This window comes from Diospyros lotus, chromosome 12, assembly GCF_014633365.1.
Source record: "Diospyros lotus cultivar Yz01 chromosome 12, ASM1463336v1, whole genome shotgun sequence".
Classification (NCBI taxonomy): Eukaryota; Viridiplantae; Streptophyta; class Magnoliopsida; order Ericales; family Ebenaceae; genus Diospyros; species Diospyros lotus.
In genome coordinates this window covers 522,003-537,160 of record NC_068349.1, presented here as the reverse complement: position 1 = coordinate 537,160, position 15,158 = coordinate 522,003, and the positions used below count along the sequence as shown (strand labels likewise).

The window sequence follows — 15,158 nt, the reverse complement described above, 5'->3', positions numbered from 1 at the left end:
TAAAATTATAAAAATGACTTAAAAACTTTTACCTCAAACCTCTTTATGGATGAAAAATCATTTATCATATTTTTTTAATATTATAAAATAATCCCAAAATCTTTCTAAAATTACAAAAATGACCTAATTTTTTTTTTTGTCTTTATCGACATTTCAGTATAGGAAATGCTGAAACGACATTGACAAGGAATTTCCGTCCATCCTACAAAGATTAGAATACAAAGTAATTTAAAGCATTGGCATCAAAACAAAAAGCATCACAAAATCGCCGTCTGTGGGAATCGAACCCACGACCACATGGTTAAAAGCCATGCGCTCTACCAGCTGAGCTAAGACGGCTCACGAAAGTGCATTTGCTCGATCGAAATAAAGTCTCTTCTTTTTCCAGCTTTGTACCTCCGTTTCCAGCCATGCCTAAGTGTCGCCACCCAAATAGGAATATGAAAATGTGAATCTTTATACTTCATTTAATTTATTTATTTTAACTATAGCGTGTAACACTCAATAAATGGTAGATAGAAATTGTTTTTTATTTTTGTGAATTTATTTTATTCTATTTATCTATATTATTATATAAATAAATATCATGTTATAATATTATGAAATCGTGTCAATAAAATATTTTCTCTCTCAAGTTTGAATTAAAAAAATTATAACATTGAAGACATAGTTAATTAGAAGTATCTACTATATATATTCAACCTTATAGCTTGAAAACTATACATATCTAGCCTTCAGCCATTCATTGATATATACTCCTTAAAGTATAAAGAGTTATTAAATTTTATACTAAGGCAAAATAAAAATTACTGAATTTTAATTTATAATAAAAATATCACTAAATTTTAATTTAGTATATAATTCTATAATTACCATCAATTATAATTAAAAGAGACTAACGAGATATTAACGTGACTAATAACGTAAATGATCAAATAAAAGAAATTATATACTAAATTAAAGTATAAAAAAATGACTAAATTTTATACTAAAGTATAAAAAAATCTCTTAACCTTTTTTAAAGAAAATTAATAGTAATTATAAAATTATATACTAAATTAAAGTTTAATAATATTTTAATTACAAACTAAAATTAAAATTAAATGACCACTTACACTACATTCATTTATTCTCTCAAATAGTAATCTAATAGTTACAAAGTAGAACAGATCCATCAGTTTGTATGTTTGTCATCTTACAGTGTCTCGACAATACACTCATAGGAGATAGATATACAGGAAAAACCTAATTCTGGAATCTCCTGCTGCAACCTCATGAGTCATCCTGATGATGCCTCCCTATCAGCTTGACTACCAGAGAACTTTTCTCTCAAGAAGTTGACATCCTCGTCTCTCTGCATAATAAATTAGCCAAATTTATATTTTTGTTTATATTTTTTTAATATAATTACTTGAATTTTTATTATTTTAATACTTTCACATTTTTTTCGTACGATCATTTTTATACTTTTATATTTTTTTGTGATAATTTAAAATTTTCGTTATTTTAATTATATTTGTAGATATTTATTTTCGATTTAATTTAACTCTTTTACTTTGATGTAAATAGAGTGTAATGTATATTTTATTATTTTATTTTTTATATAAAAATATAAGAGTTAAATTGATTTGAAAATACAAATTGAAACGTGTAATCAAAATAACAAAAAATATAAATTGACACACACAAAAAAAAGGATCAAATTATAGAGATTAAATGATCTCAAAAATCAAGTTTAGTGACATAATTGAAAGAATAAAAAATTTGAGTGATCACATGAAAAAAAAAAAAAAAAAAAGGGTGAAACTATAGGAGTCAAAAATACGAGATTAGTCAAACAAATATCAACAAGGGAATGAATACGAGAGGTTTAGAAGATGAATCATCAGTTCATAAACAAGAGAGAAAATGACTGCCCAATTAGACATACCAGTTCTTTAAATAATGGGGAAGGAGTGCCGATTCTGTGACCGGCAGGTAAGAACTCCCAAGGCTTTGTTGCCTTCTCACAGTCTCCCTTTTCATCAAACAGCAAAGGTTGAGTTTCAGGGGGGAGATTAAGCTGCTTTAGTACCTTAATTCACTCACAAGAAGCATCACTGTGTTAAAACTATTAACACCAAACCTTGAATTTTAAGTGTTTCTTCACCTAAAGGGAGGGAGAGAGAGAGAGAGTGCAAGCCTGATGCATGCATACCTCAAGATACAATGATGGCATGAAAGGCTCCAACAAGCATGCGAGTAGGTAAACCAGCCCGGCTGAAGTTCTTATCACGACAGAGCATGAAGCTCTATCTTGCTTGTAGAGTACCCAGAATTTGCTCTCCTGCTCATAAGTAAGATTTAAATAACATAAAATTGCCAGAACAGCTTTGACAGTCTTAAGAGATTGTAACAATTTAAGTTGTATGAAAATAAAAATAAAAAACGAATATGAAATAAAATGGCGACAAGAAAACGACATTGTTTAGAAAAATAGAAAACGGACACATGAGGAAAGGTGTAAGTAAAAAAAATAGACATTTCGTAAATATAATTTTAATACAAAAATTAATATACAATATATAAAAATTATATATTATATATTATAATATATGAAATAAAAAATTTCCTTATATTTTTATATTATATAATATAGGAGAATTTTTTCTGTCTCTAATTTTTTTTGGATGAAAACACGTTTTTAAGTCAGAAATGCATTTTTGATATTTTCTTAATATTACTAGACAGTTCTGAAATATTTTCTTTTTTTTTGTATTTCTCAACAATACAATAAATATTTCGGAAATGCCAAAACGACGCACTCTAAGCGTGCATCTAAAAACTCGTGGAGTGGAGAAACTCTTGCAGCCTTACCTGTAAATATGCATTCCCCTCGCTAGAAATGCTCATTGCAATTTTCAGTCCTTGCTTCAGTTTAACCTGTGTTGTATCAGAAGCAAATATCGCGTCTCTTTTATAACTAATATATACGAGGAACTTAATATATTAGATTGTCAGGATATAACTGTCACTAAAAGAAATATGTTAGCTGGGGTTAAGTAGAACCTTCTCCATGGCATCTACATATTGCTGCACAAATTCACTGATTTTAGCAGCCAATATATTTGTCAGCAAATGTGATTCTGAACCTGGGGTGTCAGGAATGATAGATCCATAACCTAGTCCTGCAGAAAGGAATTCGATAGAAGGTTGAAGAATGTAACTTAATCAGTAGTGGTAGGTTGTAAGGTATTTATCAACATTTATTGACATGATTACAGAAACCAAAAGTAGAGATACAACACCACCAATCATGCTTAAAGGATAAGCGCTGGAAAAAGTGACAACTTGGTATTGAAGCAGACATGGGAAACTATAAAATTTTTGCATGAATCAACAGTTTGATTTTGCCTAAAGTTCATGGTCACCATAAGTAGCAACTTGTAGAGATCTCTAATACCCTTTTCGGATTGAAGGATTTGTGCGAGGAGAGAATAATTCAGAGGGGAACGGTTAAACTTTTGAGAATGGGAAGGGTAATAAATGAAATGGTTGGAAAGACACACAAGGTTCATAAAGTTTTGAAAGCGCCTCAGGGAGCTAGGCAAGGTACGTTTTCATTCTGATAGAGTTGAAAGTTCCACAGCTCTAGCAGAGTTTTCCAGGAGTTCACATAAAACAAGTGCATTTGATACTTGGGGACCCATGCCATATGGCCCACAGGTCTAAGGGGGAGGACCAATGACGCTGCCAACAAGGTTCTATAGCAGGGTACGAGGCTGGCCAGGTGCACTGGGGCTAGGGGTAAAAAATGGTATTTCCCACTCCCTTTTAAGGTTCTTGGCAGGGTGGCCTCCCTTTCTTCTCCTTTCTTCCCAACACCCCCCCCCAAACAGAACAATTCATACCAATTTCTTAACGTAAACTGTCAGCATTCGACTGATGACTGCTGATTCGTTTAAAAACTTAGTTTCATCATTTACACTGTTATTTATACTCTGAACACAACCCTTCATGGGTGGATATACTTTCTTTTATAACAGAGACGCATGTTCAAGCCATCTATAACAGTTTCATAATCCACAAGTCAGATGCTCAAATATTCCACGCAGAACTAACCAGGTAGAATAGAGCATTTAAATCATTATATGCAGCGGCACGCAGGGGCGGATGTAGGGGGGACAGCCAGTGCCAACCCCAACTAAACAGTAAAATATATATATATATATACTAAACAGTAATATATATATATATAAATATATAAAAGTCCAGACACAATCCAGTCCCATGCCCCCTCTGCATCCGCCCGTGGCGGCACGATGCACATCAAAGAAGCACACATTTTCATTTTGGAACTCAAACTATTAGTCAGCACAACAGGTTTTATATGCTTAAACCAGAATGTTATTGCAGTTAATATTTTTTGTCAAGGAATCCAGAGATTTGATACAGCAATATACCATATACAGCTTGTACACACATAATATAATAAGATAAAATACACCACAATTTCAGAAATCTAGCAGTGACATTGATAGAGTTTTAAAACTGAAATATCACAGGAAAAAAAAATCATTTTCTCTGCCATAGGAAATCCCCAGGCACGTTAACCCAATCCCAGAGAAAAAAATTAAAACTTGCCATCTACTTCTGTCATCAGGAACCTAGCTACAGGCAGGCCAACTGACCTGGAGGTTTGGCAATGAAACTGAGGACCCGATTAATAAAATTGCCCAAATTATTCAGCAACTCAGTATTCAGTTTTGCTTGCAAGTCTACCCAAGTAAACAATGTGTCTGATACCTGATATAGGTAAATTCATCAGAACTGGCAAGTACAGAGAGTGGGTGTGCTGACCATCTAAGAATACTGGTTACAGGTTCACCTCAGGCCTGTTGGTTAGCAAGTAATATCTCCACACATCAGCTGGAATGTTTGTATCTTTTGCATCATTGCCAAAAACTCCCACTCCTTTACTCTTGGAGAACTTTCCTGTATTGACAGTTTCAGAACCAAAACAACATTACCGCGAAAATGGAGTCCTGAGCATTTTCCTTTTGACAGGCTTCCAGAATGGATGGTGATACTAATCTACATCAAATTCTGAATAAGTACCTTTTTCATAATTCAAATACTCTGTCACACTAATGCTCTTCATCAGTGTCCAATTTTCTCCCGTGCCAAGAAGTGTAGAAGGAAACATTACCTGGCGATAAAGACACAGCATAGGAGATAAGACGTCACATTCCTAATGGGCATAAATTGCGCAGGAGATAAAGAAATATTACAGTATGGAATGGAATGTTATCCTTCCCCATGAACTGATATAGATCCACATTTTCAGGGTTCTTCCACCACTTCTCCCACTCAGGTGTGTAGCATGAAGTAATAGATATATATCCAATGGGCGCATCAAACCAAACATAGAAAACCTGAACATATTGGAAAGAAAACGATCAACCTGTATGCATATAAGAACTTATAGAACAGTTAATAACTGTAAACAATTTGATATTAGCAAGCAAAAAGCATGAACAGTATAAACTATAAGGCATAAATTTTACCTTATCCTTAAATTTTTCATGTGGAACAGGAACCCCCCATTTAAGATCTCTGGTAATACAACGGGGCTTCAATCCTTCTTTAAGCCAAGCATATGTTGTTTGAATGGCATTCTGGCTCCAAGATCCTTCAGCAGACATTTTATTGATGTATTCTTCCAATTTATCTTTCAGCAATGGGAGCTCTAGGAACAAGTGCCCTGTGTCACGAACTTGTGGAATTGACTGACATACCTGAACAAAAATGCAAGTATAAACTTAACCGATGCACAGAAGAAACTGAATTCTTTATATTTCTATTTGCAGCAGGGAAAAATTAGCTATAAATTTTAATGAATCAACTTTCTTCAAGGAAGAGATGGACCTTGCATCTAGGATCTTTTAATTCTGTTGGATTCAACAACTTCCCGCATTTTTCACACTGGTCTCCGCGTGCATAGTCATAATTACAGCCTAGTGATGGGCAGGTTCCCTCCACAAGCCGATCAGCTAAGAAACGCTCGCAAACATTGCAGTAAAGCTGTGTTGTTCACAATGTTCAAGTTCAATGAACAGTTAGAAATTAGAAGGCAATTTGCACTGAAAATACTTAAAAGACGAAAAAATGGTTGAGGGATATTTTACCACCATAATACGCACGAAACGTCTAAGCGCAATATGAATATTTACCTGTTGCACTGTGTTTTCAGAAAGCCAGTTATTGTCTAGCAACTTCTTGAAAATTGCTTGGCAAATCTCAGTTTGCTGGGGTGTTGATGTTCGTCCAAATTCATCAAAACAGATGTTGAACCATTTATAGACGCCTTTATGTATTTCATGGTATCTACAGAAGCATATCAGGTACTCAGATGGAGCATAAATACGTTTACACAATATTAGTCAAGTTCTCAATCGTGAGCATAAGTTACATGAGGAATGAGGATGCTTGGTTCACAAAGGTGGCTATAAAAGACAAACAAGAAGAAATATTGGCTAAGCAACACAAAATACATTTTCCTCCAATCATCATCTAGTGCTCTGATAAGCAGCAGGTAGCACAACTAATAAGTTGGTGACAATTAGCAACAAATTACACCTGAACTAATAACATTCAATTAGACAACTGGATGACATTCCTAAACTTATGAAGTCAGGCTTTCTCCTCATCACAACAGTAGGTGTTACCATCTGAACATTCTTCTTCATTATCTCTAAATTGTCATTTGCCAAAAGGTCCTTGTAATCATTACCATGCTCAACAAACAACAAAAATTGTCTTGGATAAAAATATGTATATTAAGCGTAGATGAAGAACTTGCTTGTCACATATCTCCTGAGGAGTGCAGTTCTCCTCCCTGGCCTTTGTCTCTGTTGCTGTCCCATACTCATCAGTCCCACATATGTACAAAACATTGTAGCCACGCAGACGACAATAGCGAGTGAATGCATCAGCACTTAGAACACCTGAAAACCACCTCGAAGTAAAAGAAACAAAAGAAACTGTGACAAGCATACAAAACATAGGAAAGAATTATAAGGGGAAAAGTAAACAATTTGACATGAAAGGAAAAGAAATTGAATAGGTAGAGAAACAAAATGTAAATAGAAACAAGATGTCAGATCGCAGAAGTGACGCATCATGTAAGTGTTCGAATTTTCTTTCATTAAACTTTTACTTAGCCTTTGGAATTCTTTTCGTTTGCTTCTTGGCAGGAAAACAGTCAAGGACATAGGAGCCAAAAGAAAAACCGTGAATATGCGAATAGAGAGAGGGCATGGAGAGAGCGAGGGTTTATAGTTTACAGCCAATGATGTTTCCGAGATGAGGGACGTTGTTCACGTAAGGTAAAGCGCTGGTGATGAGTACGTTTCTCTTCCCCGGAACCGGTAGGTTGGGAACTCGCCGACTGCCGTCTACTCCAGCCTCTTCGTCGGCCATATAGGTTAATTTTCCGGCAAGCACAGAGAGAGAGAGAGAATTGCAGAGTTAGATCGCGCGTACGTTGAAGGCAAATGTTGCAGTAACGGTACCTATTCGACCAAACATAGAATAATATATAGCATATAAGTAGCATTGTGTGATGATGGGGCGGGCATCTTCCTGCTTGGCTACTAAGCAAAAGCAGCAGCAAGTGGAAAAAGGTACCTAATGTGCTCCCACCAGCGGGAAGAAAGAAAGGCACTAACAGTGCCTATTCACCTTCCCTATTTGATGGACTCGGAATAGCTTTTGAATGTACTCTATATTCTAACCGATAAAAATTTTCAAAATCGAATAATTTGAATTTATTTTAAAAATTAAATTGAATCGATTAAATAAATTATTTAAATTGAATAAATTAAAAATTAAAAAAATTGAATCAATCAAAAAAACGACATCATCTTTTATATTTAGATTATTTCAATTTTTTTAATATAAAAATCGAACCAAATTAAAATAACTGAAATATTCGAATTTGAAAAACAAATCGACTCAACCTATAGCTTGAAATCATGGGGCATTGTGGGTTTGGGGAAGGCGGAAAGGCAAGGGTCTCTGACAAGTAGCTTATCGCCTAGTGCTCTCAACATTAATTTATTTCTTATGATTTAAATGTAATAATAAACGTCTTTATAGACAGGAATATACGAAATCTAAGCATTTAATTCAGAATGTAGTTTAGAGTCGTTTCTTTACTCTCCAATTTCCTTCGTCTCTTTAAGGGTTGGGTTTAGTTCATATTTGATATCTCCCTTTAAAATGTCTTCGATAAAGTTATTTAGGTATTAGAATGTTAGCCTCTATTTTATAGAAGCTTTGTTTATGTGTCTCGTTGTGAATTAGTTTTTCTGTGTTTCCTTGTATTGTATTTGGGGTATGCCTCAATATTGCCTATGTACAGTCTTTTTTTTTTTAATTTATATATTCTTAATTAAAAAAATTAAAATACAATATATATAATAATATATGATATAAAATACAATATAATAAATATACTTTATCAATAAAATTATCATCGATATATTAAAAATACGATATATTTATTATCAATCAGTAAAATTATTAGAAATAAGATATATTAAATGTACTTTATCTAACAACAAAATACATTTTATTATTATTTAAATAATTAATTTTTAAAAATAAATTATTTTTAATAAATGACATAAATTTTAGTAATCGTATCATCCTCTATAAAAATTCTAATTTTATTTTTGGGTGCCCCAATCTGACATGATGAGAAGAACTCCTGTGCCGTGGCGTGCTTCCATTGGCGGCTGGCTGCAATTTCGACACCTCAGATGTTTCCCTCCAAGTTTGTAACTGCAAATGGTAACGGTCAAGAACGGGATAACAGACATTGAGGGTTCAGCTGTATATTTATAGCGAGAGATAGATAGATGCAGCTATTCGTATGGCCAAGGGGCCTCAAAACCATCCTATTGGCATGCAAAGACAGAGCATCAGTGGATAGATTACATGCTTTGCTAATAGTATCTGGGATATTCAGTCCCAAGTCTCTTAATGCTCAGTTAGTAGCAGGGTATGCTCGTACCGGTGGCATAGAATTTGCCCGTAAAGTATTCGATAAATTGCCCCAGAAAGGCGTCGATGCTTGGAATGCTATGATCATTGCGTATTCACGGAATGATTATCCGTTTGAAGTCATAGATCTTTACCATCAGATGAATTTGGAAGGAGTTAGGCCTGACAGCTCGACTTTTACAGTCGTGCTCAAGGCATGTGCAAGCTTGTTGGATTTGGAAAGGGGGGAAGAAATTCGAAGATGGGCAGTTGAATGTGGATATGAGTATGATGTATTTGTTCAGTCTTCTCTTTTGAATTTGTATGCCAAGTGTGGGAAGATGGATGAAGCAATGGGTGTCTTCAACAAGATGCCAAGAAGGGATCTTGTTTCGTGGACAACAATGATAAAAGGGTTTGCTCAGAGTGGTCATGCGTGTGAAGCAATCTCTATTTACAGGAGCATGCAGAAGGAAGGAATGGAAGGCGATGGGATTGTAATGCTAGGATTGATTCAGGCTTGTGCAAATCTCAGGGACAGAAACCTGGGTCTTTCTGTTCACGGGCATCTGATTAGAAGAGACCTCCCCATGGATGTGGTAGTTCAAACCAGCCTCGTGGATATGTATGCTAAGACTGGAGATTTGTGCCTCGCTTCTCGTGTATTTAAGAAAATGGATCTCAGAAATGTCATTTCTTGGAGTGCTATGATTTCTGGCTGTGCTCAAAATGGTTTTGCTGGAAATGCACTTGAATTGTTGATAGAGATGCAGAGTGTTGGATTCAAACCAGATTCGGCTTCATTAGTAGGTGCACTTCTTGCATGCTCTCAAGTTGGATATTTAAAATTGGGCAGGTCAATACATGGATATATTGTGAGAAGACTAGATTTTGACCAGATTTCAGGCACTGCAGTGATTGACATGTACTCAAAATGTGGATCCCTTTCTTGTGCACGAGCCTTATTTGATAAGATGAGTTATAGGGACTTGATCTCTTGGAACACAATGATCGCTAGCTATGGAATTCATGGACATGGCAGAGAAGCTCTCTCACTCCTCCTTCAGATGATGGAGACAAACTTAAAACCAGACCATGCAACTTTTGCTTCTCTCCTCTCAGCTTTAAGTCATTCAGGCCTTGTGGAAGAAGGTCAGTACTGGTTTGATCTCATGATTAGAGAATTTCAGGTCCAACCAAGTGAGAAGCATTTTGCTTGTATGGTTGATCTTTTGGCCCGTGCAGGACGGGTGGAAGAAGCCCATGATCTGACAGGTTCCATGGTAAATGAACCAGGGATTGCAGTTTGGGTTGCTCTCCTATCCGGTTGCCTAAATCATCGTAAGTTGGCAATTGGTGAAACAGCAGCAAAGAAGGTTCTTGGGTTAAACCCAGATGAACCAGGAATTTTTGCTTTAGTTTCAAATTTCTTCGCAGCAGCAAGTAGGTGGGATGGAGTAGCCGGTGTGAGGAAAGTCATGAAACAAACAGGGATGAAGAAAGTTCCCGGTTATAGCGCTGTGGAAGTGAATGGAAAGTTCCATGCTTTTGTAAAGGAAGATAAGAGCCATCATCAATACGAACAGATTGTGGGAATTATGGAGAAGCTGGAACAAGAGATGAGGGACGTAGGTTATGTCCCAAATACTGAATCTATGCTGCAGGATATTGAAAAGGAAGAGAAAGTGAGAATGTTTGCAAACGCAATGAGGGGCTGACTGGGGTTTGGGCTCTAGAACACCAACCATATTATTGATCAGAAAGAGTTTTTATCATATGTGAGGATTGCAATGAAGCAACTTAATTCATTTCTGGAATAGTGGATGTATTGTTTTGAGGCAAGCATGCGAGTGTAATCAAAAGCAACAAGTATTGCATGATGAAGCAAATGAAGCAGTTAAACATGAATGATTTTTCAGGCCTTGGAAACGAGCTTAGGGTAGTTTGGCATGTTACCTTGAAGCATTTCAACCAACATTGAGAATGAGATGTTTTGGTTCGTTTTATACGCCGGGGACTTTCTCCAGCTTATCAGAACCAAGGAGAGGTGAGCTTTTTCACTTTGTTGCTGTACAGAGGCTTTAATTCTCTAGTTAGTTTCTTTATTCATTCTTCAAAAGTTTCTTGTTTTGAGCTCACTAAACCGTAATAATTTCCATGAATTCTTAGCAGTATATTAATTGGTGTGAGTACTGATATAAAATTATAACTTTTCACACGAAGTATCAATTTTTTGAATGAAAATTGTTGTGGAAGTTATTCTCCTTGTATTACAAGTTTAAATGGGTTTGCATATCTGCCTTTCTGGTCAAGATTAAACTCTCTAATATTTCATTAGGCCTGATCAGTTTCATAAATTCTAGAACCTATCCATAGCATACTACATACAATGCCATATATGAGTCCTCTGATTTACCGTTACTGCTGCTGCTGCTACAGATTTGTTTGGATGCTAAAGCAATATCCTATTATATCATAGAGTTACCGTAGTGGCATCTGCTAATTTGATTCTGCAACAAAAAAGGGGAAAAAAAAAAAAAAAAGAGGCCAAATTCGGCTCTTTGAAAAAGTTCAAAACATAATTGGCTCTGATCAGGGCTTCTACCAAATAAAAAGAAAAAAAAATGTCCGAATTTCATCCTCAAACTCAATCAAATTATGTAAGGTGAGAAACCAAAATGAAAATTGAAAATCAGGTCCAGAAGACAATCAATCTAAAGCTGAACTACAAGCAAAACATCAAAGATTTGACAAGATTACAAAATTTTCAACTGTGGCCAGTCCTCCCCAATTTCAGATTTCTTCCTTCTGTTAGCAGAGTCGAACCATGAGGTGTTGCAACTATGGAAGGGTAAGATCAGTGCAACCTCAACCAGAACCAGCTCTGCAAAATTTGAGTTCTTTGAACTGATTCAACAAAACTTGAATTCTTGGATTCTGCAAAAGGATTTTTTTTAAGTGCGATACCCTGCAGCTTGGCTCTGAAGATTTTGATTGTCCTCTAAGAGTCGGTCATATTCAAGAAGCAGATCAGCTGATTGCTTCTGGAGAGCAGCAACATGAGCTTCAGCTGTTTCGATCTGTTTGTCCTTCCCTTCAGACTCCAGCTTATGTTTGTTCAGTTTCTCTTTTAAATTTGAGATTTCTTCCTGCAGGAGCTTTATTTCCTTCGTAGCTCTCTCTTCCTTTTCCTTAAGCTGCAGCTTTTCTTTCTCGAGCCTTTCAAATTCCTCTTTTGAAGAGCCAATCTTACTTTTTAAGCCTGTATATCTCTGAAGATAATGGTGCATACGATCAATTAAGAACCCAAGAAATAGACAGAACCCTGCAAGATCAAGTTCAGGCCATCAGGAAAACAGGACTGAGCTAAGGGGACAAAAATAAGAACATTATTCATTTCATCCCCAATCTGCCTCTAAGTTACTGAGAGCATGACTTACGTTTTGTTTAAACCTAAGGATTGTCATCAGCAAACAGTTGAGCTATTCATGGGTTGGTGAGGTCAATAAACTATGGATCACAAGATGCAATTCAAATGCAGCCCCAATTGCATCAACAGAAAACAGGGTGCCAACTTCTCACAATTATTAACTTCACAAATGGAGAAGTTATTAACTTCCCAGGTTTATTAGGAGGGCTACATACAAATACAGCCCACCCCCGACCCTTACAAAACGGAGAGCCCCGTACATCAGGACACTTTTTTTCTCTACCTCTTTTACTACAAACTTTGTTATTCTATCCACCCACCTCACAGGTGCATCTATTAGTTTCTTCTCCAATGTCCAAAAACTAAGGAACATAAAATAAATTCTAAAACTTTGCAGTCATTGAAGTCGGTCCAGACAGCAGTTCAAAGTGATTTCCTCATCAGCTCCTAATTCAATAAAATTAGATCGAAGTTGAAAATAATTCACTCATTACCAAGTGTTCCCTTGGAGATTGAAAAACATATTTGAGTCAAGGATCAAACTCACATGCCAAAATAGAAATCCATCCACCCAACTCATTTTTGTACAAAGAGAGCATACCTTGAAAGTGTAATGTATATAGGCAAGTTTGAAGGTAAGAAATGTTTTGAGTATTGGGTGGGAACCAAGGTCATCTGGAAAAGGACAAGGAGATGGATACGCAGAAAGGTGGCAGCCCGGGGGAGGGGGGGTGATAAGGCAGCCACAAATGCAGCTCTTTTCCAACCTAAGCGGCCACATTAAATAGAGTCCAACGTGCTCACCAACAACACTCTTATCTCTAAACTGTACAAATGTGTTCACCAATGTGCAAACTATAGCTTGCATATTTAAGTGTTCAATGCTTATACAATATATATGTATATATATGCACTTACATATAAGTCATCACATGCCTCAAGGGGAGCCACTACAGCCAGACTGGAGACAAATGAAAAAAAAAGGCCATCTAGGGGTTACAAATGGCAACTGGAACTTGCTGGCTCAAAAGTTAACTTGGTAGCCTCAAAAGTCATGGCAGTCAGACTTTAGGCAACCCTTTTGATATCCCCATCCCTCCTAAGAAGCAACCGTTTAACCCTGGATGGGCTAGGAAGGTGAAAGGGAACTTCAAAAATATTACGCCAATAATCCAGTACATTTTAAGGTGTAAATACAAAACTTGCAAAGAGAATATAGAATTTAAACAAATTATAATTACAAAGACCACAACTGAGACTCCTGAAACTAGAAAGTCTAATTTCGTACAGGCATAAACCTTCTAAGTTCAAAATACACATCGGGCTCGAGTGAACCATATTTATTTGAGTTTTTTAGAGCAAGAAAAATCATCCACAAACAAAATGCATCGGTTTCGTCGATTCTTATGATGGCCTCTTTCCACTGATTAAGCAATTAAGAAAGCATACAAAATTACTAATAGTGAAACAAAAAAGTTGTCTCCTACAGAAAGTTTGAAACCCCATTACGCGGCGGCTATGAATTGATTTACTTAGGAAAACAGTTGCAGCATCACCAACGGGAGAACACAAAACACGAGTGTAAACACTCATAAACATCAAGAAAGAACAAGCAATCAGAAGAATATGCTGGAAACCAAAAGGACTAGAGTCTATACCCATGAGAGAAGCCTCCAGCAAATGGGTCCTCCACAGAACTTGATCCATGGGTGTCATGGTACCAAGTTTAGCACCCTTGTTCTGAATCTTGACAATACTAAAGAAGTTTGATAAGAGGATCACAGACATAGTACCAGCAATTGTTTTAACAGTGGCTGGACCCTTCCCCGCCTTGACCTGATCCAAACCCTTCATCACCAGCTCCCTTAGTGGCCCAATCTTCACCATTAGAAGCAGTGCCACCACACCCTCGGCGAACAGAACCAAGAACAACAATGGAATCATCTTCTTCGATCACCAAAGTCCCACGAATCCCTAATCTTAATCTAAATAGAAATTTAAACTCATCCCAGAAAGAGAAAACCCACACCCAGACCCGATTCGTCTCAGAAACTTAAGATTTAGTGAAAGATTGAAGCTTTTATGCAGAAACCCATTTATCCTATTCCAGTGTACAAGGGTACCAATATTCCTGGCCGAAAATCAAGGCGCACCTCAAGAAACCTGGATTTTTCTTCCAACAAGTAGTTCACCGTTGCTAAAACCAACACTGAAATCTTGAAGAACCCACCTCCTGCAAGAACTAAGATCTTGAAAATTTGGCAACAATGGATCTGAACTAGTTAAAAGAGGAAGAGAAACTTCGAAAAAGCTCGCTACTTGAACCTAGGTTTTTTTTAACCTGAGCCCACAGATCTACAAAATTAGCTGTTGCCATTAAGCGTGAGGGTTTTGGGGACTAATGGATGGATTTGGAGGTGAGCTTTGTCGCTTTTCGGCGAGAAAAAGGAAAGAAATGCTCGCCACTGTATTACAGCTACTGGCAACTAAAAGCAAAAACAGCGGAAAGAAAAGAAGGTAGAAGGCGTACCCCTCAGGATTAAGCAACAGAGACTGATTTTCCCCTCGGGATTAAGCAACGGGGGACTAGTAAATCTTGTTGCAAATCGGAAATGGGTTTGGATCCAGCCTGGGTTAAATTACATGATTGAGTTTTATGCGGAGAGAGAGAGGAGAGGAGGCTCTGTTTCGTTGCCTGTCT

General features: G+C 36.5%; 3 protein-coding genes and 1 non-coding gene across 5 annotated transcripts; 1 reads left to right on the top strand and 3 right to left on the bottom strand.

Moving 5' to 3' along the window:
* Window positions 1-266: 266 nt before the first annotated feature.
* On the bottom strand, window positions 267-339 carry TRNAK-UUU (transfer RNA lysine (anticodon UUU)). Its single transcript has one exon. It is a non-coding gene; the product is annotated as a tRNA-Lys (tRNA).
* Window positions 340-1,093: 754 nt separating this feature from the next.
* Window positions 1,094-7,572, bottom strand: LOC127814008 (probable methionine--tRNA ligase). The gene is made up of 14 exons (XM_052355215.1): window positions 7,326-7,572; window positions 6,842-6,986; window positions 6,213-6,366; window positions 5,908-6,063; window positions 5,547-5,777; window positions 5,271-5,414; window positions 5,098-5,188; window positions 4,868-4,974; window positions 4,671-4,785; window positions 3,049-3,167; window positions 2,857-2,922; window positions 2,198-2,326; window positions 1,931-2,074; window positions 1,094-1,354 (listed from the first exon to the last, which is right to left on the bottom strand). Exons 1-14 carry the CDS (start codon window positions 7,459-7,461, stop codon window positions 1,280-1,282), a joined length of 1,812 nt encoding a protein of 603 aa, XP_052211175.1. The 5' UTR covers window positions 7,462-7,572; the 3' UTR covers window positions 1,094-1,279.
* A 1,167-nt stretch (window positions 7,573-8,739) lies between these two features.
* LOC127787356 (putative pentatricopeptide repeat-containing protein At3g25060, mitochondrial) lies at window positions 8,740-11,555 on the top strand. Its single transcript, XM_052315354.1, has one exon. It carries the CDS (start codon window positions 8,904-8,906, stop codon window positions 10,743-10,745), a length of 1,842 nt encoding a protein of 613 aa, XP_052171314.1. The 5' UTR covers window positions 8,740-8,903; the 3' UTR covers window positions 10,746-11,555.
* Window positions 11,556-11,585: 30 nt separating this feature from the next.
* On the bottom strand, window positions 11,586-15,158 carry LOC127787357 (uncharacterized). 2 transcript variants are annotated; one of them, XM_052315355.1, is made up of 3 exons: window positions 14,799-15,158; window positions 14,116-14,690; window positions 11,586-12,352 (listed from the first exon to the last, which is right to left on the bottom strand). In XM_052315355.1, exons 2-3 carry the CDS (start codon window positions 14,399-14,401, stop codon window positions 11,982-11,984), a joined length of 657 nt encoding a protein of 218 aa, XP_052171315.1. In that variant the 5' UTR covers window positions 14,402-14,690; window positions 14,799-15,158; the 3' UTR covers window positions 11,586-11,981. The 2 variants fall into 2 exon arrangements, with proteins under 2 accessions (XP_052171315.1, XP_052171316.1); XM_052315356.1 differs by having other exon boundaries at window positions 14,988-15,158.